This window comes from Salmo salar, chromosome ssa24 (genome assembly GCF_905237065.1).
Source record: "Salmo salar chromosome ssa24, Ssal_v3.1, whole genome shotgun sequence".
Classification (NCBI taxonomy): domain Eukaryota; kingdom Metazoa; phylum Chordata; class Actinopteri; order Salmoniformes; family Salmonidae; genus Salmo; species Salmo salar.
Window position 1 is genome coordinate 38,026,699 of NC_059465.1, and position 22,553 is coordinate 38,049,251.

General features: G+C 41.7%; 2 protein-coding genes and 1 long non-coding RNA gene across 13 annotated transcripts in view; 2 read left to right on the plus strand and 1 right to left on the minus strand.

The window, feature by feature from the left end:
• Positions 1 to 586, plus strand: part of LOC106585835 (SWI/SNF-related matrix-associated actin-dependent regulator of chromatin subfamily A containing DEAD/H box 1A) — a 28,315-nt gene extending 27,729 nt beyond the window's left edge. For all 4 annotated transcript variants that reach the window (XM_014172506.2, XM_014172507.2, XM_045706663.1 and 1 more), the window contains one exon: positions 22 to 586. In XM_014172506.2, coding sequence (XP_014027981.2) covers positions 22 to 83 — 62 coding nt within the window. In that variant the 3' untranslated portion in view covers positions 84 to 586. The remainder of the gene's footprint in view (positions 1 to 21) is intronic.
• hpgds (hematopoietic prostaglandin D synthase) lies at positions 583 to 11,502 on the minus strand. 8 transcript variants are annotated; one of them, XM_045706572.1, is made up of 6 exons: positions 11,250 to 11,502; positions 8,849 to 8,941; positions 7,712 to 7,821; positions 5,554 to 5,652; positions 1,826 to 1,900; positions 583 to 1,035 (listed from the first exon to the last, which is right to left on the minus strand). In XM_045706572.1, exons 1-6 carry the CDS (start codon positions 11,386 to 11,388, stop codon positions 871 to 873), a joined length of 681 nt encoding a protein of 226 aa, XP_045562528.1. In that variant the 5' UTR covers positions 11,389 to 11,502; the 3' UTR covers positions 583 to 870.
• An 873-nt stretch (positions 11,503 to 12,375) lies between these two features.
• LOC106585814 (uncharacterized) lies at positions 12,376 to 15,931 on the plus strand. The gene is made up of 2 exons (XR_001324034.2): positions 12,376 to 14,962; positions 15,230 to 15,931. It is a non-coding gene; the product is annotated as an uncharacterized lncRNA (long non-coding RNA).
• The last annotated feature ends 6,622 nt before the right edge of the window (positions 15,932 to 22,553 follow it).

Genomic DNA, 22,553 nt, shown 5'->3' on the forward strand with positions numbered 1-22,553 from the left:
TTGTTTCGTGTCTGTACCCAGGTGACGAGGGCACCATACCCGAGGACATGGCCTCTCTGCTCAAAGCATCACTGGGCCTGTGAGGATCTGGGGGATCCAGTCTGGAGCATCACACCCCAGGCACCACCGATTGACTGAAACTTGCCACTGATACTTGAATCCTCCTTCTGGAACTTTGTGGGTTTCCCTGCTCACACTACCCATGAGACATGACTGAGACGTAGCTGTGCACTTCCAACAGTCTGGAATAGAGATGATATGAATGTCTTGAATGGATTGTTTGCCTCTGCTGACAGTGTCGTTGAGGCCATAGGCCACTCTGCTCTGTGCAGAACCTGGAGTGTATTCATTAGGAACCAAACGAAAGCAAAAGGGCCAAAATGGGGAAGGACTAACCTGAACTTGTCCATTTTAAGAAATGCTCGTTTTTTTTGCAAATCGTTTCCTGCTGCAAAATATTTTGCTATGGTTGTGCTGTAAAACCCATGTCAAAGCTGTAACTTGGCCGTTTGTAATTTTTTTTGTATGTCCCTGTTGCGACATCAACTGGGTTTGTCGAAACATTAAATAAAGATTTTAATATTTATTTTTTGTTTCAATGGTTTATTTTAAAAGTACATTTGCAATCTTCATTTTGTCATGTCTGGCTATACTTCTACAGTAAGAAGGGAATAATCAACCCCCTTGTGCCTCACATCAGTACTTTCTGCATACACATTCCTCATTGCGGGGTAAGTTGTGGTTTGTGTTCAGTAAGCACGGAAATGCAAACGCATTTGAAACAAACATTTAAATGAGAATTGTTATTGGACCAATTCTAAGCTTCAGATCATTTATCCTGTTTTGTCCCTACTGAACTGGGCCCAGGTTTTAGAACTCTGTTGTAGGTCTGCTCTGGATCCACTTAGCGACGTTCGGGATGGCCTCCACCCGGTCAATCAGGCCACACAGGGCAGGATGGTCATCAGCAAAGCCCGGTCTCAGCACACTGAAGGTAGTGAAGCACACATGGCAGTACAGATCAGCCCAGGTCTCCTGCACCAAACAGAGTAAGGTAAGGTATGTCAGACTATGGTGGCCACATTGAGCAGGGCAGTTGGGGAAACTGACATGGCTTGGTCCCAGTTCTGTGTATGCTATCCTGTCAACTCAAACAGTACAATTGGCAGGTTTCCATTGACCCGGGTTTATTCTACAAAAGCAATGTCGCAACAAAGAAAACAATTGTGACGGCAGATGAGACATTTTCTAAAGATCTACATTTTTATCTTATGGAAACTGATTTTCAAATTATTGCTGTACACTTTTGAAGGTATGCGAGGTAACTCCACACTAATAAATGTAACATGTAAAGTGTTGGTCCCATGTTTCATGAGCTGAAATACATCCTAAAAATGTTCCATACGCACAAAACGCTTATTATTCTCAGATTTTGTGCACATTTGTTGACATACTAACAGGGATATCTCCTTTGCCAAGATAATCCATCCACCTGACAGGTGTGGCATATCAAGAAGCTGATTAAACAGCATCAATACACAGGTGCACCTTGTGCTGGGGGCATTAAAAGGCCACAAATGTGCATTTTTGTCACAACACAATGCCACAGATCAAGTTTTGCAGGAGCATGCAATTGGCATGCTGACTGCAGGAATGTCCACCAGAACTATTGCCAGAGAATGTTCATTTCTCTACTATACAGTAAGTCGTGCACCCCCACACCTTCCAGTACACTATACTACAGCATTTCTCAACTTTTACTTTACCAGTAAAGGCATAGTCCTCTCTTTTTAACCAGCTGATGTTTAAGACAAATAAAACTCACCACTAACTGAGCCTCTGTTACCTCCCTGTTGTGCAGTCGGTCTCTGCTGTCACTCTGTCTGTGTTTCTCCTTGTTCTCCAAAAAAAGTGTTAAACATATCAAAATATATTTTAGGTTCTTCAAAGTAGCCACACTTTTGCCTTGACAGCTTTGCACACTTGGCATTCTCAACCAGCTTCACCTGGAATGCTTTTCCAACAGCCTTGAAGGAGGTCCCACAAATGCTGAGCACTTGTTGGCTGCTTTTCCTTAACTTTGCTTTCCAACTCATCCCAAACCATCTCAATTGGGTTGAGGCCAGGTCATTTGATGCAGCACTCCATCACTCTCCTTCTTGGTCAAATAGCCCTGGCACAGCCTGGAGGTGCGTTGGGTCATTGTCCTGTTGAAAAACAAATGACAGTCCCACTAAGCGCAAACCAGATAGGATGGCGTATCGCTGCAGAATGCTGTGGTGGAAATGCTGGTTAAGTGTGCCTTGAATTCTAAATAAATCACTGAGTGTCACCAGCAAAGCACCCCCACACCATCACACCTTCTCCATGCTTCACGGTGGGAACCACACATGTGGATATCATCTGTTCACATACTCTTCTTTTCGGTTGGAACCAAAAATCTAATTTGGACTCATCAGTCCAAAGGACCCATTAACACCGGTCTAATGTCCATTGCTCGTGTTTCTTGGCCAAAGAAAGGTAGTGGTTTCTTTGCAGAAATTCGACCATGAAGTCCTGATTCACGCAGTATCCTCTGAACAGTTGATGTGTCTGTTACGAGATCTCGTGTATGTGTGTATATATATATGTGTATATATATGTGTGTGTGTGTGTGTGTGTGTATATACACACACACACACACACACACACACACAGTTGAAGTCAAGTTTACATACACCTTAGCCAAATACATTTAAACTCCGTTGTTTTTCTCCAATTCCTGACATTTAATCGTAGTAAAAATTCCCTGGCTTAGGTCAGTTAGGAATACCACTTTATTTTAAGAATGTGAAATATCAGAATAATAGGAGTGATTTATTTCAGCTTTTATTTCTTTCATCACATTCCCAGTGGGTCAGAAGTTTACATACACACAATTAGTATTTGGTAGCATTGCCTTTAAATTATTTAACTTGGGTCAAACGTTTCGGGTAGCCTTCCACAAGCTTCCCACAATAAGTTGGGTGAATTTTGGCCCATTCCTCCTGACAGCGCTGGTGTAACTGAGTCAGGTTTGTAGGCCTCCTTGCTCGCACACGCTTTTTCAGTTCTGCCCACACATTTTCTATGGGACTGAGATCAGGGCTTTGTGATGGCCACTCCAATACATTGACTTTGTTGTCCTTAAGCCATTTTCCACAACTTTGGAAGTATGCTTGGGGTCATTGTCCATTTGAAAGACCCATTTGTGACCAAGCTTTAACTTCCTGACTGATGTCTTGAGATGTTGCTTCAATATATCCACATAATTTTCCATCCTCATGATGCCATCTATTTTGTGAAGTGCACCAGTCCCTCCTGCAGGAAAGTACCCCCACAACATGATGCTGCCACCCCCGTGATGATGTTCTTTGGCTTGCAAGCCTCCCCCTTTTTCCTCCAAACATAACAATGGTCATTATTATTATACCTTTATTTCAACAAGGAACACAGACTGAGACCAAGGTTTCTTTTACAGCTGGTCCCTGCGTATACATGTTTACACATACATACATACATTATGGCCAAACAGTTCTATTTTTAGCGCCTCCCGGGTGGCGCAGTGGTCGAAGGCTGTGCCACCAGAGATTCTGGGTTCGAGCCCAGGCTCTGTTGCAGCCGGCCGCGACGGGGAGGCCCAAGGGGCGGCGCACAATTGGCCCAGCGTCGTCCAGGTTAGGGAGGTTTTGGCCGGCAGGGATATCCTTGTCTCATCGCGCACTAGCAACTCCTGTGGCGGGCCGGGTGCAGTGCACGCTGACCAGGTCGCCAGGTGTACGGTGTTTCCTCTGACACATTGGTGCGGCTGACTTTCGGGTTGGATGTGCATTGTATCATCCCAACCGTGAAGAACGGGGGTGGCAGCATCATGTTGTGGGGGTACTTTGCTGCAGAAGAGACTGGTGCACTTGGGTTGGGTTGTGTTTCGTAGGACGCATGGCTCTCGACCTTCGCCTCTCCCGAGTGCGTACGGGAGTTGCAGCGATGAGACAAGACTAACTACTACCAATTACATACCACTAAGTTGGGGAGAAAAAAGGGGGTAAAAAGACAATTTAAAAAAGGTCATATTTTTGTTTCATCAGACCAGAGGACATTCTCCAAAAAGTACGATCTTTGTCCCCATGTGCAGTTGCAAACCGTAGTCTGACTTTTTTATGGCGGTTTTGGAGCAGTGGCTTCTTCCTTGCTGAGTGGCCTTTCAGGTTATGTCGATATAGGACTCATTTTACTGTGGATATAGAAACTTTTGTACCTGTTTCCTCCAGCATCTTCACAAAGTCCTTTGCTGTTGTTCTGGGATTGATTTGTACTTTTCGCACCAAAGTACGTTTATCTCTAGGAGACAGAACGCGTCTCCTTCCTGAGCGGTATGACGGCTGCGTGGTCCCATGGTGTTTATACTTGCGTACTGTTTGTACAGATGAACGTGGTACCTTCAGGTGTTTGGAAATTGCTCCCAAGGATGAACCAGACTTGTGGAGATCTACAATTGTTTTTGAGGTCTTGGCTGATTTCTTTTGATTTTCCCATGATGTCAAGCAAAGAGGCACTGAGTTTGAAGGTAGGCCTTGAAATACATCCACATGTACACCTCCAATTGACTCAAACTATGTCAATTAGCCTATCAGAAGCTTCTAAAGCCATGATGGAATTTTCCAAGCTGTTTAAAGGCACAGTCAACTTAGTGTATTAAACTTCTGACCCACTGGAATTGTGATACAGTGAATTATAAGTGAAATAATCTGTGAACAATTGTTGGTAAAATTACTTGTGTCATGCACAAAGTAGATGTCCTAACCGACTTGCCAGAACTATACTTTGTTAACAAGAAATTTGTGGAGTGGTTGAAAAACATGTTTTAATGACTCCAACCTAAGTGTATGTAAACTTCCGACTTCAACTCTCTCTCTCGCTCTCTCTCGATCGATAGATATAGATCTATCTATATCTTAACAGACACATCTCAACATCCACTGTTGAGTAAAAAGTACCAGTCAAAAGTTTGGACACTTACTCATTTCAGGTTATTTGTATTTTCTTTTTACATTTCGGATTGACTGACCTTCATGTCTTGAAGTAATGATGGTCTGTTGTTTCTCTCTGCTTATTTTAGCTGTTCTTGCCAAGAGTGTGCAAAGCTGTCATCAAGGCAAAGGGTGACAACTTTGAAGAATCTCAAATATATTTAGATTTAACGCTTGTTTTGGTTACTACATGAAGTGTTATGTCATCACTTTTATTCTACAATGTAGACAATAGTAAAATAAAGAAAAACCCTTGAATGAGTTGGTGTGTCCAAACATTAGGAGGACGGGTTCATTGTAATGGCTGGAATGGAATCTATGGAATGGTACCAAACATCCAACACATGGGAATAACTCTGTTCCATTGATGCCGTTACAATGAGCCCGTCATCCTAGAGCTCCTCACACTATTTAGATGTCTCGTGAGTCATGTTAACAAACCGATGTCATTGGCCAAAATTATGGGACTGAATGACAGTGGAGAGCCCCCCTCCTTTCAACTTACCGAATCACCCACTAACCACTCCCTGTCTCCCAAATGGCACTGGAGATGGTCCAGTAACTTGGGGGCGTGGCTTTGGAAAAGCATGTCAATCTTCTGTGTCTGCAGAACAAAACGGATCTCACTCAGATGAGCACTGTGAATCATGCAGAGGCTGAGCCCCACTCTGTGTCTGCAGAACACAACGGGGTTCTCACTCAGATGAGCACTGTGAATCATGCAGAGGCTGAGCCCCACTGTGGTTTAAACTAAAGTCACTATTAATGACTTGATTTCTTGGGATGGGTTTCCCTGACAAAAAAAACGTCTGTCCTGGAAAAAAACAAATGGAGATTCTCCATTGAGAATGCTATTTATTCGAGGAGTGGTCGTAAGTGTACAGTGTCCTAGACACAGATTGTTATGAATAATTGTCAAGTTGTAAGTCGCTCTGGATAAGAGCGTCTGCTAAATGACTTAAATGTAAATGCATTGTCAAACACTTCATGAACACACCTCTGGTCCAATCCAAAATGGACCACTAGACCATATGCACTTGTTGAGATCTGGGAGAATTAGCTAGTAGCTCTACCTTGCCCTCTGATAGGCTAGCACTAGATGGAGGTTTTCGCATATCAAATCCTCTCAGATCTTCATAACTGCATAGGGCATACAGTGCACTTGGAAGGTATTCAAACCCCTTGACTTTTTCCACATTTTGTTAAGTTCGATTTATTTTGAAATGGATTAAATAGAACATTTTCCTCAATCTACACACAATACCCCATATTGACAAAGCAAAAAACTTGTAGAAATCTTTGCACATTTATATATAAATGAAATACCTTATTATTTACGTAAGTATTCAGACCCTTTCCTATGAGACTGTAAATTGAGCTCAGCTGCATCCTGTTAACATTGACCATCCTTGATGTTTATACAACTTGATTGGAGTCCACCTGTGGTAAATTCAATTGATTGGACATGATTTGGAAAGGCACACTCATGTAAGCTCCCACAGTTGACAGTGGTGCATGTCAGAGCAAAAACCAAACTATGTGGTTGAAGGAATTGTCTGTAGAGCTCCAAGACAGGATTGTATTGAGACACAGATCTGGGGAAGGGTACCAAGACATTTCTGCAGCATTGAAGGTCCCAAAGAACACAATGGCCTCCATCATTCTTAAATGAAAGGAGTTTGGAACCACCAAGACTCTTCCTCGAGCTGGACGCCCGGTCAGGGAGAAGACCAAGAACCCCATGGTCATTCTAACAGAGCTCCAGAGTTCCTCTGTGAAGATGGAAGAACCTTCCAGAAGGACAACCATCTCTGCAGCACTCCACCAAATCAGGCCTTTATGGTAGTCGCCAGATGGAAGCCACTCCTCAGTAAAAGGCACATGACAGCCCGCTTTGAGTTTGCCAAAAGAAACAAGATTCTCTGGTCTGATGAAACCAAGATTGAACTCTTTGGCCTGAATGCCAAGAGTCACATCTGGAGGAAACCTGGCACCATCCCTACGGTGAAGCATGGTGGTGGCAGCATCATGCTGTGGGGATGTTTTTTAGCGGCAGGGACTGGGAGACTAGTCAGGATCAAGAGAAAGATGAACGGAGCAAAGTACAGAGAGATCCTTGATGAAAAGGTTCACCTTCCAACAGGACAACAACCCTAAGCACACAGCCAAGACAATGCAGGAGTGGCTTCGGGACAAGTCTCAATGTCCTTGAATGGCCCAGTCAGAGCCTGGACTTGAACCCAATCTAACATCTCTGGAGAGACCTGAAAATAGCTGTGTAGCGATGCTCCCCATCCAACCTGACAGAGCTTGAGAAGAATGGGAGAAACTCCCCAAATACAGGTGTGCCAAGCTTGTAGCGTCATACCCAAGAAGACTCGAGGCTGTAATAGCAGCCAAAGGTGCTTCAACAAAGTACTGAGTAAAGGGTCTGAATACTTATGTAAGTGTGATATTTCTAGTTTTATGAATTAGAAAAAAATGTATAGAAACCAGTTTTTTCTTTGTCATTATGGGGTATTGTGTGTAAGGGAAAAAACGGTTTAATCAATTTTAGAATAAGGCTGTAACGTAACAAAATGTGGAAAAGGTCACAGGGTCTGAATACTTTCCGAATTCACTGTAAGTGTCCATTTGGGATTGGGTGTCTGTGCCTTTCCTACTTTGATCTGTGGGTTGTCCTCTCTCCATGGGATTAAGAGGGTGAAGTCGTTGAGGGTATCAACCAGAGCGTCTGCCTGGGCCTCGGCTAGTTTGCTATTACCCACAAGCCCTGGGGGAAAAAAACAGTTGTTACTAAAGCACAGTGGCTACCGAGTTCCCAAGCATTTTATGTTCCTCTCTTGCCTTTTAATTTCATTAAATGCAAGAGGAGAACAGAATGCTCTGGAATATCCTCTACTTCTTGCTACTTGACCTGTTTCACCATAACAAGCTTATTAAATATATTGTTAGAGATCCAGTGCAGTTTCCTGTGTTGTGTGTATATATATTTCCACACAATAAGGCTGCAATAATACTGTGAAAATTCATGATAATGCCCTTTTAGTGTAAGAGCTGTTTGAAAAGACTGCCTGACATGTCACCCTGTTTTGGGGGGGGGGGGTGGGGTGGAGTTTTGGCCTGCCTGGAGACATCCCCAGGTGGTAAATGATTTAATAGACCAATAAGAAAGTTCCAAACCTCTCTGCCAATAACAGCTAGTTTTCCCTCCCCCCACTCAGACTAGTCCAAGCTAAATTATTGCTTGAGAAATTGGTCTTGCTAAGAAGCTATTTTTCTTTCTTTTTCACAATTTTGATTGAAAACAATCGGATTAAGGTACTCGATTGTTAACCAGAAATTATTTGATATTGAGATAAAAATGTGCAGTAGGGGCCTTTAAGATCTGAGATGTGCATGTTGGGGAATACTAGTCATTACTAGCATACAGTAGTTGGCTACCGTTGAAATACAGGATTATAATATAAGACACATCTCCGTCACTATGGAGGACTGAGCCTTCTGCTCCCTTGCCCCTAGTCTATGGAATGCTCTCCCTGGCCATCTGAGAGTCACTGCATCAATCTGAACTTTTAAAAACAGGCCATAAAACACATTTCTACAGACTCTTTCTTATAGTCCTAATCCTTTTAGCACCTAACCTATTATTGCTATTTCCTGCCTTTTATTCAAAATGTTTTTTGTTGTTTTTTTTATAATTATTTTTGCCTATGCAGAGCTTTGAGAACACTGTAATGAAAAGCAATTTACAATTTAAATGTATTAGTTTATATTATTATTATTATTATTATTATTACCTGCTTCCTTTGCCAGGAACCGTGCAATGGCCAGACTCTGGGTCAGAGGGACCCCATTCACCTCTAGCACTGGGAGCTTTCCTAATGGAAAGGCTGAGAGAGTGTTAATAAGTATGCTGTTGTTCATCATCAACACTTCTAACCAGAAGATAGAAAATAACAGTGTTGTGTTCGAGACCACCTAAAGTCAGACCGATTCAAGACGGACCGAGTCCGAGTCAAGACCAGAAAAATGTGAGTCCAATTCAAGACCATGATTGTAATTTTGTCAAATCGCCACCATAAGAGGTAAAAATGTCTAATATTTCTGTGTTCATATTTCAAAAGAACATATGGATTCTTTATACATTCAGAATGGTGAAAAAATGCATGCTGGGGACAAATAGTCACTTAACAAAGGATCACTGACTCAAACGGGTCTATAATAGATAAAAAAAGACCAAACATGTTACAACTTCCCCCAGTCTCCCCTTACTAATAGTGAGTATGCAACTTTCAAACAATTTCCCAAGTGCAGTAATTTGTATTGTTTTTATTTCACCTTTATTTAACCAGGTAGGCTAGTTGAGAACATGTTCTCATTTACAACTGCGACCTAATGCTATGAGTAAAGTAAGTCCAGGTCCAATTTCAATAGGCCAAAAGATATGTCATAAAACCCTTACAAAAAAAGATTGCCGTTTTGAAAATGCAGTAACGGCAGTTGACTGGTATTTTGGACGCAGTAATTGCAGAATAACTGCAGTTGAACTGAAGCTTTACTGCATTCTAACTGCAGTTACAATGCAAAATTACTGCAGTAAAAATACATTATTTTGGACTCGGTATGTGCCGCAAACTGCAGTTATACTGCACTCTGACTGCAATCTTTTTTCGTAATTTAAGGGTTGAGGATATTTTGACTAACGGTTTTAAGAAGTAACTGAATGGGAGCTGATAATTCTTAGTTTTTTTACTGGGCTGGTCTCTGGAAGAAATTAGGAGTATCTAGGTTTCCATCCAATTGACGACAGATTTTCATGCGAATATTCTAAAATCTGCATAAAGAAAATATGCCAATTTTCCCTCCAGTGGTGTGTTTCCACCAAACTGATTTGTACCGAATACAAATCTAAAGTTCAATGTGTTTCCATCGCATTTTCAACTCTGTCCCCCCCAAAAAAGGTTGCGTTAAATACCAAATATGCCGACTCTGGTCGATGCGCTCTAGCCAACAGCTCGCAGATACAGTGCAGGAATGGTAGTCTACATTATGAGATTGTGGATAAGAGCGAGAGTATTTGTCAAACGGCAGTCAAACATTTACATTTTAGTCATTTAGCAGACGCTCTTATCCAGAGCGACTTACAGTAGTGAATGCATACATTTCATGCCTTTTTTTGTTTGTTGTACTGGCACCCCGTGGCAATCGAACCCACAACCCTGGCGTTGCACACACACCATGCTGGCGTTGCAAACACCATGCTCTACCAACTGAGCCACAGGGAAGACAATTGCTGTAATTGCTGCCAAAGGTGCTTCACAAAGGACTGAAAACATCGACCATCATGTCACCAGAATTAAGGCCCTCGATATTTATTGGAAAGCAGCATCAAGGTCATAGCGTGCACTTTCAACACCCTGTCAAATTCATAAAGTACTTAATCTGTAGCCTAATAAACTGCATCGTTTCCGGAGTCCTAGTGGTAGGACCACACACCATATGGTTTGCTTCGATATAATGGTTATTATATTGAAACGACCCTGGGTTTATAAGCGCGGAAGTCGACTCTGTCGTTCATGCTGTTTCATTACAATATCATTATTTGCGCAAAAAGGCGTTTCCAACGCTATTTCTCGCATATTTCATTTTACTAACACAAAAAGATCCCACCATGTCTAATGAACAAATTATCCGTAGGAAAATTATAAAATTGTACCGAAACTTCCCTGTTTCCATCACTGCTGTCTTCATTTTTTTTAAATATATATATACGATATGACTTCACTCTCATGAAAACTGAGTAAAAATGTATCCGACAACGAGATTGAGACCGAGTCTCACTGGTTACAGACGTCAGTTCAACGTTTAGTGTTGATGTACATTTGCTTGAGTTGTAAACTAATGTGAGTTCAACAAATATTTCACCATGTTATTGCATTTAAGTTAAAAGTTGGGTGAAAATACTAAATTCCCTTACGTTGGTGACTTTTCCACCCTTGATTCAAACTTTCCCCCCAAGTTGGTACCTATAACACTGGAAATGGATGCCATACCAGGGTAAATAGGGTTGGGTTCATCAAGTCCATACAGTCGCATACCGATTTTTTTTCTTATAGCTCCTCTATTAGCGCATAACTGCTCAGTAGCTAATTGTCTGTCAATGTTGTTGAAGTGGTCTGGTTACTAAACATTACCCACTCTTCTTAATCGATGGCCAGTCATTCCACTCTACCCGCCGATCCTCGAAGGCTATTCCAGCATAGGCAAAGATATACCGAGGCAGCTCTGCTCTACCTCGCATGTTGAAATAGGTGAGCTTGTAGGATTGCATTGTCATTGCTCCTGCTGAGTTGGAATGCAGTTTGAAAGATTATCCAGTACAATTCTGAGTGAGGATAAAGGTTCCACCCCTGAACTGAGACCTGGTGAACCATATGTGTATGAATAAGGCGAATTCGGAAAAAACGAAGTACACACCCCCTCATAGAATATTCACGAGTTTATTAAAAGCCTAGGTTGGCAGCAAAAACAATGAATTAGACTGTGTGAGTGTGACAGGAAGATACAAATACTCATGTTAGCTAAAATGCAGAACTTATCCTGAAGTTAGCATGCCAATAGAACAAACTCAACTACAACTGAACAAAGTTGGCTTGCACATGAATGAAGATGGTGCCGACAGACACGACAGCTCTGCTTCTAGCTCCTAAGCAACTTTGCAGTATTTCGTTTTTTTGGTGTTTTATTTCTTACATTAGCCCAGAATGTTTTTTGTGTTATTACATACAGCCATAAATAACTTTTGGATATCAAAGCGGCCGTAACTCACAAGCATTACGACCTGAAATACAACTTTCCCTAATTGGATCCTTAGGACAATTGAACTTATGCCAGAGGCTGCTCCAAGACACAACCGGCGGAGAAGAGGTATTCAGAGTGGACTTCTAGTCCGACTCAGGAGGCGTGCACACCATCCACCACTTCAGAGTATATTACTCGCTAATGTTCAGTCCCTGGCCAATAAAGTAGACGAGCTCAGGGTGAGGATCTCCTTCCAGAGAGACATCAGGGAGTGTAACATACTCTGTTTCACGGAATCATGGCTGTCTCCGGCTATACTGTCCCCGGCCATACAACCAGCTGGATTCTCGGTACATCGTGCAGACAGGAATAAAGAACTCTCCGGGAAGAAGAAAGGCGGGGGTGTATGTTTCATGATTAACTACTCATGGTGTGATTGTGATAACGTACAGGAACTCATCAAGTCATTTTCTCTACCCGACCTAGAATACCTCACAATCAATTGCCAACCATATTACCTCCCAAGATAATTATCTTCGGTTATAGTCACAGCCATGTAAGCAGATACCACGACGGCCCTCAAGGAACTACATTGAACTTCGTGCAAACTTGAAAACACATATCCTGAGGCCGCATTTATTGTAGCTGGGGATTTTAAGAAAACAAATAGGGAAACCGCTACCAAAGTTCTATCAACACATGCCTGTAGTACTCATGCATTAAAAACTTGACCATTGTTACTCCCCCTTCCAGGATGGCTACAAGGCCCTCCCTTCGGCAAATCAGTTCACGACTCCATCCTGCTCCTCCCTTCCTATTGTCAGAAACTCAAACAGGAAGTACCCGTGCTAAGGTATATTCAATGCTGGTCTGACAATCGGAATCCATGCTTCAAGATTGTTTTGATAACACGGACTGGGATATGTTCCCGGGTTGCCTCTGAGAATAACATTGACGTATAGAGACGGACACGGTGACTGAGTTCATCAGGAAGTGTATAAGGGATGACAAAGTGGAGTCGCAATTCAACGGCTCAGCCACGAGACGCATGTGGCAGGGACTCCAGACAATCACGGATTATGAAGGGAATAGCAGCCATGACACGGACACCGACGTCTTTCTCCCGGACAAGCTAAACACCTTTGCCCGCTTTGAGGATAGCACAGTGCTACCGACACAGCCCACTCCCTAGGACTGTGGGCTCTTGGTCTCCGTGGCCGACGTAAGTAAGGCATTTAAGCGCGTTAACCATCGCAAGGCTGCCGGCCCAGACTGCATTCCTAGCCGAGGCCTCAGAGCATGTGCAGACCAGCTGGCTGGAGTGTTTACGGACATATTCAGTCTCTCCCTATCCCAGTCTGCTGTCCCCACTTACTTCAAGATGTCCACCATTGTCCCTGTAACCAAGATAGTCATTTAGTTCAGTTACCTTTGCTATCGCCCCATAGCACTCACTTCTGTCATCATGAAGTGCCATGGGAGGCTAGTTAAGGATCATGTCACCTCCACCTTATGTGACACCCTAGAGACACTTCAATTTGCATACCGCCCCCAATAGATCCACAGACGATGCAATCGCCATCACACTGCTCTATTCCATCTGGACAAGAGGAATACCTATGTAAGAATACTGTTCATCGACTATAGCTTAGACTTTAACACCATAGTACCCTCCAAGCGCATCATTAAACTCGGGCCCCTGGGTCTGAAACCCCCCCCCCCTGATGGGCTGCCCCCAGGTGGTGAAGGTGGGAAACAACACCACTACACTGATTCTCAATACAGGGACCCCAGAAGGGTGCATGCTCAGCCCCCTCCTGTACTCCCTGCTCACCAATGACTGCGTGGCCATGCACACTTCCAACTCAATCATCAAGTTTGCAGACGACACAACAGTAGTAGACCTGATTAACAACAATGACGAGACAGCCTACAGGGAGGAGGTGAGGGTCCTGGCGGAATGGTGCCAGGAAATAACCTCTCTCTCAATGTCAACAAAATGAAGGTGCTGATCGTGGACTTCAGGAGACAGCAGAGGGAGCACACTCCTATCGACGGGACCGCAGTGGAGAAGGTGAAAAGCTTCAAGTTCCTCGGAGTACACATCACTGACAATCTGTGTGGTGAAAACAGCACCTCTTCAACCTCAGGAGGCTGAAGAAATTCAGCTTAGCCCCTATTACACAATTGAAAGCATCATGTCGGGCTGTATCACCGCCTGGTATGGCAACTTCACCGCCTGCAACCTCAGGGCTCTCCAGAGGGTGGTGTTTCTTCCCAGCGCATTTTAGTCAATGCCACTCCAACATTGCTCATCCTAACATATTTCTTAATTCCATTCTTTTACTTTTAGATTTGTGTGTATTGTTGTGAATTGTTAGATACTACTGCACTGTTGGAGCTAGAAACACAAGCATTTTGCTACACCGATAAATATGTGATTGTGACCAATACTATTTTATTTTAAAGTGGCCTGTTATTTTCTCCAGCACAAAGTGTACCTGTGTGATGATCATGCTGTTTAGTCAGGTTCTTGATATGCCACACCAGATTATCTTGGCAAAGGAGAAACACTCACTAACAGGGATGTAAACAAATTTGTGCACAAAATTTGATAGAAATAAGCTTTTTGTGCGTATGGAACATTTCTGTGATTTTAATTTTATTTCAGTTGATGAAACACGGGACCAACATTTTTTACATGTTGCGTTTATATTTTTGTAAAGTTTTTTTCTGCAGTGTCAAGTGGAAACATAAGCAACCCTGTTATACTAGCTAGTAGTAGCTAGTGGAAGTAAGTTAGTCCCAAAGCTACCAGCTACAGTCAGATTTCTCCATTAATTGATGTAGCTAGCTTAACTAGATATTCTAGCTGGCAGATGGTGCTTATTGACTGAGTAATAATTAACTGCAATTACTGTAAATGTTTAGCTGTCTGGCACTTTGCATAGCTAACTTAGCTATTGCTTACACATCTAACACAACAATATCAATTTAAGCTACAGTCATTGCTTGTGTGTGTGAGTTCTGAATGTTCCCGCAGGAGAAGGGCACAGTGTTGCATTTGAGCAGGTCATCATGAACTTCGTGTAGGTGCATCAGCCAATACAGTAAGTTAAAATAAGCCTTTTAATTGGTATGGGTATACTGCACAAACATAATTTCCTGCTCACTGAGAGGCAGATGTAGGCTATTCTCTTCAGATGTGAACACGACTATTGGCCTACTTCTCTGAATGTGTACATACCCCCTGTCTGAGGGGCTGATGATCAGTTATACGGAGCCAGTCTGATATTACTTGATTACTGATTCCCTCCCCCTTATCTCTCTCTGTATTTCTCTCTCCCTTTCCCCCTCCCATTCACACATACCCACAGAACCATTCACACAGTTCAGGCACTCAGCCCTATCCAGTGGACATGATGCTCTCAAAGACCTGCTCTACCGCTTCCTACAACACCCTGATGAGAAGCAATAAGACTGGCCTCATGACTGTCTGCATATCTCTCTAACCTTGCTGTACCCTACTGTGCTGAGACAATATGACTGTAGAACACTTTTACACTATTTTAAATGTATTGCTCAACAGTCATTATTGATCTCTCTCTACCTCTCTCTACCATACTCACAGTTCACTCACTGATGGTGTGTAGGCTGGGTGATGGCACCTGCAGGCCTGTTTGAGGGACAACTGGACAGAACATCTCAGAATGCTTGGACCTCAGCTGAGACCGTTCTTTCTGTTCCCGTCCTTCAAAGGAAAGCCCCTTCTTTACACTTGCGGTTAGGCATGATGCTCTCAAAGTGTCTCTCTCATGTTGTGTGTTATTATCTATAGATGTCTCCAAGACACTTTCAAATAGTTTGCCTGTGAATGGTTGTCCACTGTCAGGCTATTTACTTGTAACCTTTTTAAAATACTGCTCCCCTCTCACAGAACTGCCCTGTGCTCTCTCTCTCTCTCTCTCCAGGATACATGAGGTTGAAGTTGCTTTGTTGATGGCACCCCTTCATCCTAAGTTCTGCTCACTCTTGTTCAACTACTCTTTGATTAAATCAGTTTAATTCAGTGTTTAAAATGTGCTTCAAGTGTGTTTTTTACTGAAAGTTGACAAGGCACTTTATGAATGGATGTGGGTGTGGGGAGAGAGAGTGGAAAGATGGGTTTGGTTGAAGAAACTAACTCTCCCCTGACCTCCCCTCCTTCTCTTGATGAGTAACAAAAGTGAATGTAATTGCTGCATTTTGACCTGGCGATCCAAAATCGAATCAATTGTAATATTTTATAAGTTAAAAGCAAAACAAAATGAGATTTCATGACATTTACTTTGTCTTTACACATCTATTCACGACTTGCCAAATAGATTCACAATCCACTTCAGCTAGCATTGCCTGTTTGTAAATCTTAAAGTAAAGCACTTTGGATGAAGTGTGAAAATGTGACAGGCTGTATTATTATGCTTGCCTTAACAGATTAATCCTGTAGGCCACTAATATAGTATAACCTAAATAAATTGTCATTACACTGTCTCACTGGGCCTTTTCCAAAGAGGTCTAATGTGAGAGGTTTGCTGCAGCTCTGTATGATTATGGAGTAGAATGAAAGAGATTCATAGCCAAGGGCCCGAACCTACTAGTCTGGCTTACACCTAAACTCGAAGTCCTTCTGACTTCAGAGTCTGGAAAGGCTCCATGATGTTGTAGGCAAGATATGTCAATAATGAAGAGGGCTTTGCTTTTTACTGATTGGTTCTCCTCTTTCTCACTCAAACACCCACAAGCAGAGCCACACACAGGCCCCGATCGCCCCTTTCCAATACAACTGTTGGATTTTCAAATCCAAACAACGAGAGGTCTCAACCCCTCAGACAAAAAAAATAATTTGAGAGAACCAATCAATGTGTCCGCACAATTTTTGAGCGAATATTGCATTAACAAACAGCCTCCTGTCCAGACCAGTGAGTCAGAGCTCTTCCTCACTTTGTGGTCACGTGGGTCGCGTCAGCCAGGCTACAAACCTACAGGCACAACCAACAAACACTTACACATAAAAGTTATGGACAATGTAGGTGTGTATTCTCGAAGACTAAGGAGTGCAGATTGAGGATCACTGACCAGGTCTCCCTTGTTAACACAAAATAGTAAAAGCAAAACTGATCCTCTATTTGCTCCAATGAAGATCATTAAAGAAGGCTGTGTGGCCAATGATGAGAGTTTATGGTGAGGCAGGAAAAGCCAGATCCCGATGTGTGTGTGTTCTCATCATTTCTGGACGGATGTGATGTATGAATTACATTAAAGAACTAGAAAATAAATATCAGCACTTATCCAGAGCGACTTACCAGAGCAATTATGTTTATGTGCCTTGCTCATGTACACAGACAGATTTTTCACCTAGTCTACTCTGGGATTAGAAAAAGCGACTTTTTGGTTACTCGCCTAACACTCTTAACAGCTAGTCTAGCTGCCGCCCCTAGTTACTTGAAACCCAACATTTCATTATATTATAGCACTGCAGTGGTCGTTTTTAAGTGTATCTCCACGAACAATAGTGGACAGACAAGGCCACACAAAGAGTAAGAGATAAGAGTAAGAGATTATCAGTGGATAATTGAAGTACCCAAAAAAGCCACTAGATGTCACACTGACAGAGATAAAAATAAATCGATAGTACAAGTCATATTATAGATGTATCTCTACTAGAACACGTGTTAAATGTAGTGTTAGTACATGGAACCTATTCTCTCAAGAAGCGAGCAATACAACCGTAAAATGACGAGAACAGATACAACAATATAGAAAATTAAGAAGACAACTAGATGCAATTAAAGGCTACCTAAGGGCAGATTTCCATGACACAGGTTAGGTCTAGTCCTAGACTAAAAAGCCCTTTCAATCAATAACCTCCATTGATCTTGATTTTAGGCTCAATCTGTGTTTGGGAAACCAGCCTTAAATCCATTAGCAGCAACAGAAATATTACACTGAGTAGGTCTAGGTAAGGACAGAGCCATAGTGGGGCAAACTATTCTCCAACTTGGCACTAAAATTACCATTACATTCTCATTCATCATTTAGTTTTATTGTGGCCATGGAACTTTTGGGCCACCATAGCACCCACCAAATTGATGTCAAACACCGTACGAGAGCTTTTTAACCCAGTCTCTACTTTTAGCGGTGTACACTTTTATCGTTAGGTTATCCTGTTGGAGCAGCAAGAACATTTTGGTACTGTTATTTCACTGCTGCTCTTTAATTACCTGTTACTTTTATCTCGTATATGTTTTTTTGAAACAGCATTGTTGGTTAGGGGTTCGTAAGTAAGCATTTCACTGTAATACCTGTTGTATTCGGCACATGTGACTAATAACATTTGATTTGAAGTTGCAAATAGGTCAACCTATATGGCTCATTTTCATGACCAGGGGCAAATGAGCGAGATTTACTACATTTAAATTAGGAATGGGATTGGTGCGTTTTACTCTAGGCTAAAAAAAAAAAAAAAACTAGTGGGAAATGGGCTTTATGCTCACGTTACCCTTTGAAACTGCAAAATCCATCTGTCAACTTTCAGTAGAGGTGGTAGCACATGACTGCCATCTAGTGGATTAAAAAGTGGACAACAGGGGTATTCTGTGCATGGGTCTTTCTATATACTGGGATACAAGTTCTTGTAATAGAGCTGCTACAAAGTCATTCAAAATAATTAGCCTTTTTATTTTCATGTGAATTCATTAAGATAAAGAATAAAAATATAAACGCAACCTGTAAAGTGTTGGTCCCATGTTTTATGAGCTGAAATCAAAGATCACAGAAATGTTCCATACGCACAAAAAGTGTATTTCTCTCCAATTTTGTGCACAAACTGTTTTACATCCCTGTTAGAGAGCATTTCTCCTTTGCCAAGATAATCCATCCATCTGACATATGTGGCATATCAAAAAGCTGTTTAAACATCATGATTATTACACAGGTGCACCTTGTGATGGGGACAATAAAAGGCCACTAAAATGTGCAGTTGTCACACAACACAATGCCACAGATGTCTCACATTTTGAGGGAGCGTGTAATTGGCATGCTGACTGCAGGAATATCCACCAGAGCTGTTGCCAGGGAATTGAACATTCATAAGCTACGAACACAATTGCATTTTATAGATGGTAATTTGAATGCACAGAGATCCCATGATTATCGTTCCATTCATCCGCCGCCATCACCTCATGTTTCAGCATGATAAATGCATGGCCCCATGTCGCAAGGACCTGTACACAATTTCTGGAAGCTGAAAATGCCCCAGTTCTTCCATGGCCTGCAAACTCGCCAGACATGTCACCCATTGAGCATGTTTGGGATGCTCTGGATTGACGTGTACGACAGCATGTTCCAGTTCCCGCCAATATCCAGGAACTTTGCACAGCCGTTGAAGAGGAGTGGGACAACATGTCACAGGCCACAATACAACAGCCTGATCAACTCTATGTGAAGGAGATGTGTCGCGTTGCATGAGGCAAATGGTGATTTTCTGATCCACACCCCTACCTTTTCTTTAAGGTATCTGTGACAAATAGATGCATATCTGCATTCCCAGTCATGTGAAATCCATAGATTAGGGTAGGGCTGCCCAACCCTCTTCCTGGAGATCTACCGTCCTGTGGGTTTTCAGTCCAACCCTAATTTAACACACCTGATTATACTAGTTAGCTGCTCAACAAGACCTTAACTAGCTGAATCAGATATGCTAAATGAGGGTTGGACTGAAAACCTACAGGACAGTAGATCTCCAGGAAGAGGGTTGGGCTAAAAACCTACAGGACAGTAGATCTCCAGGAAGAGGGTTGGGCAGCCCTGGATTAGGGCCAAATGAATTTATTTCAATTCACTGATTTCCTTATATAAACTGTAACTCAGTAAATCTTTGAAATTGTTCCATATTGCAATTATATTTTTGTTCAGTATAGATACATTCAATAAAAAGTATGAGTTGAATCAACCCTTTCTCATGCTTGGTATTCGCAGATTGGCAAAAATCGGGTAACATAAAACACTACCTTTCCTTACATTTATGATACTGCTGTTTGTCGTTATATCATATACTAAGCATTTAACATTTCAATTACACACTGACCTTGATCCTGTGAAATTCCTGGACATTGCTGTTGGACTCTTTTGTATGGAGATCTCTAAAGTGTACTGTAACATTTCCTATCTCCCTATGTTACGGTGTGAAAACAATTTTCATGGGCACACATATCCAAAATAATATATGTGATTGAGTAACTTCAATACGATTAATAAAAGAATATTGAAAAGGTCGTTAACAGGGTTCTTCAATAAACATGCATAATAGTTGTTTGATGCGTATTTGATGTCTAGCTGTTTAGTTATGTGGAGACATTATCCCGCAACATTGTCTGATTCAGGAAATAATTTTCTGAATGACACTCAAGTGATAAAGAGCTTGTGTGATACTGCATGAGACTTAACAACAGTCAGAGTGCAGGAATTTATGTTGTTACAGCAGTCAGGATAATTAGCCTTCTCCATGGACAACATTAAATCAAGATTCCTGAGGTAAAATTACTGTCCATGTATGTTTTGATATTTTGTTTTCCGAGTTAAAATGGAGCAATGGGGAACGTGAAAACGGCTTGATTAGTTGTTTTTCAATATAAAACCACATAACAACATGATATTTTGATGTTCAAATGTGAGTGGGCTTAAATATGGAACGCCTAGTGAAGTGCACAGACAACACTTCCTGTCCTTTCAAAGCAGGCCACCCTTCTAACTCCATTCTATGAATCTATTATCCATTACTTCATTGATTAAAAGCTGCCCATACCGTGCAACAGTACCAAGAAAGGGTCCGATTTCTCAATTATAAGATTTAGTGTGCATTGACTTATTAATGAACTGCTGTTACCGTAAATGGTTCGCTGACTGATATATCCTAGCTAACCTAGCTAACCATTGGTAATCTTATTAAATGATCCTATACAGCCAAAACAACAGTATCTATTGCTAGACGAGAGATACAGTGCATTTGGAAAATATTCAGACCCCTTGACTTTTTCCAGATTGATGAGTGGGGAAAAAAATGTAATCAATGTACACACAATACCCCATAATGACAAAGCAAAAACAGGTTTTTAGAAATTTTAGCAAATGTATTAAAAATATACAAACTTAAATATTACATTTACATAAGCATTCAGACCCTTTACTCAGTACTTTGTTGAAGCACCTTTGGCAGAGATTACAGCCTCTAGTCTTCTTGAGTATGACGCCACAAGCTTGGCACACCTGTATGCTACAAGTGCTGCCCAAATTGCGACATAGGTCTACTCACTTGTGATTTGAAACAATCCGCAAAAAAAATATGAAGAAGCTAACGATCCTCTGTTGCTAAGTCATGCTCTCTGGTGAAGTATTTTGAATGATTTTGATTTATTTCTGTAAAGACAGGAGTTACACACCGCCTATGGTAGCTGATATTCAGAGTTTGAATTGCCAAAATGATTAGTCTTACGTCTTTGTCAGGTATCAGGACTATAAAGCCAATACAACATCCTGTTTAACAAATGGTAGGCTATCACATGAACAGGCATTAAAGAGCATTGTGGGCCGACACTGTATAGCCTATAAAAAAAATATGTTTTGCCTAGGGTGGCATATTGGCCAGGACTGAGACTGTGTGAAGCTGCATGAAAATCATATGCAAATTTATATCAAACCGTTTAGAAATATTGACCCTGATGACACACATTGGCCATTTTATTTAACAAAAAAAAGACCCACATACACTACAATTCAGCCATATTTGACTGCCTTTACACGAGTAGTTGTAGCTAAAAATGGGTCAATTAGGGGCAGATAAAGGGGAGGGTCAATGAAACCAACAATGGAAGTATTTTGTAGCGAATTCTGGGGGTAGCCTCGACCGGGACTCGAACCCATATCCAGCAACTGTCAAGCCAACACCTTAATTGCATGCACACGAGTAGCTAGCCAGCCAGCTGTTGCAAGCCAATTTTGTTCAGTTGGGTGAGCCTGGCTCCCAAGTATGCCCTCCCAGGTCCATCCGTGGCTGCTCCCCTGCCCAGTCATGTCAAATCCATAGATTAGGGCCTAATTAATTAATTTCAATTGACTGATTTCCTTATATGAACTGTAACTCAGTAAAATCATTATAATTGTTGCATGTTGTGTTTATATTTTCTTTCAGTATAATTAACTACATGTTTTGTGAGGATTGATACATTTTTAGTTTTAGGGAAAATCAACTGACATTTTAACGTGGAAATTACAAAACTTTAGAAGCCTTTTAAAACCTAGAATACATCTACAAGTTTGCATTTCCTGCTGTACAGGAAATTTCATCTAACAACAGTGTGATCAAATTAAAATTCTACAACTACTGTATATACATTCAGAGAAGTAGGGCAATTGTCACAGTAATAGTCGTGTTCACAACTGAAGAGTATAGCCTACTTCTGCTTTTCATTGATCAGGAAAGGATGTTGGTGAAGTATACCCATACCAATTAAAAAGCTTATTTAACTTACTGTATTGGCTGATGTAACTACATCAAGTTGATGATGATCTGCTCAGATGCCATACTGTGCTTTTCTCCTGAGGGAACAATCAGAACTCACATACATCAGCATTGTCTATATCTTAATTGGACATTGTTGTATGTGT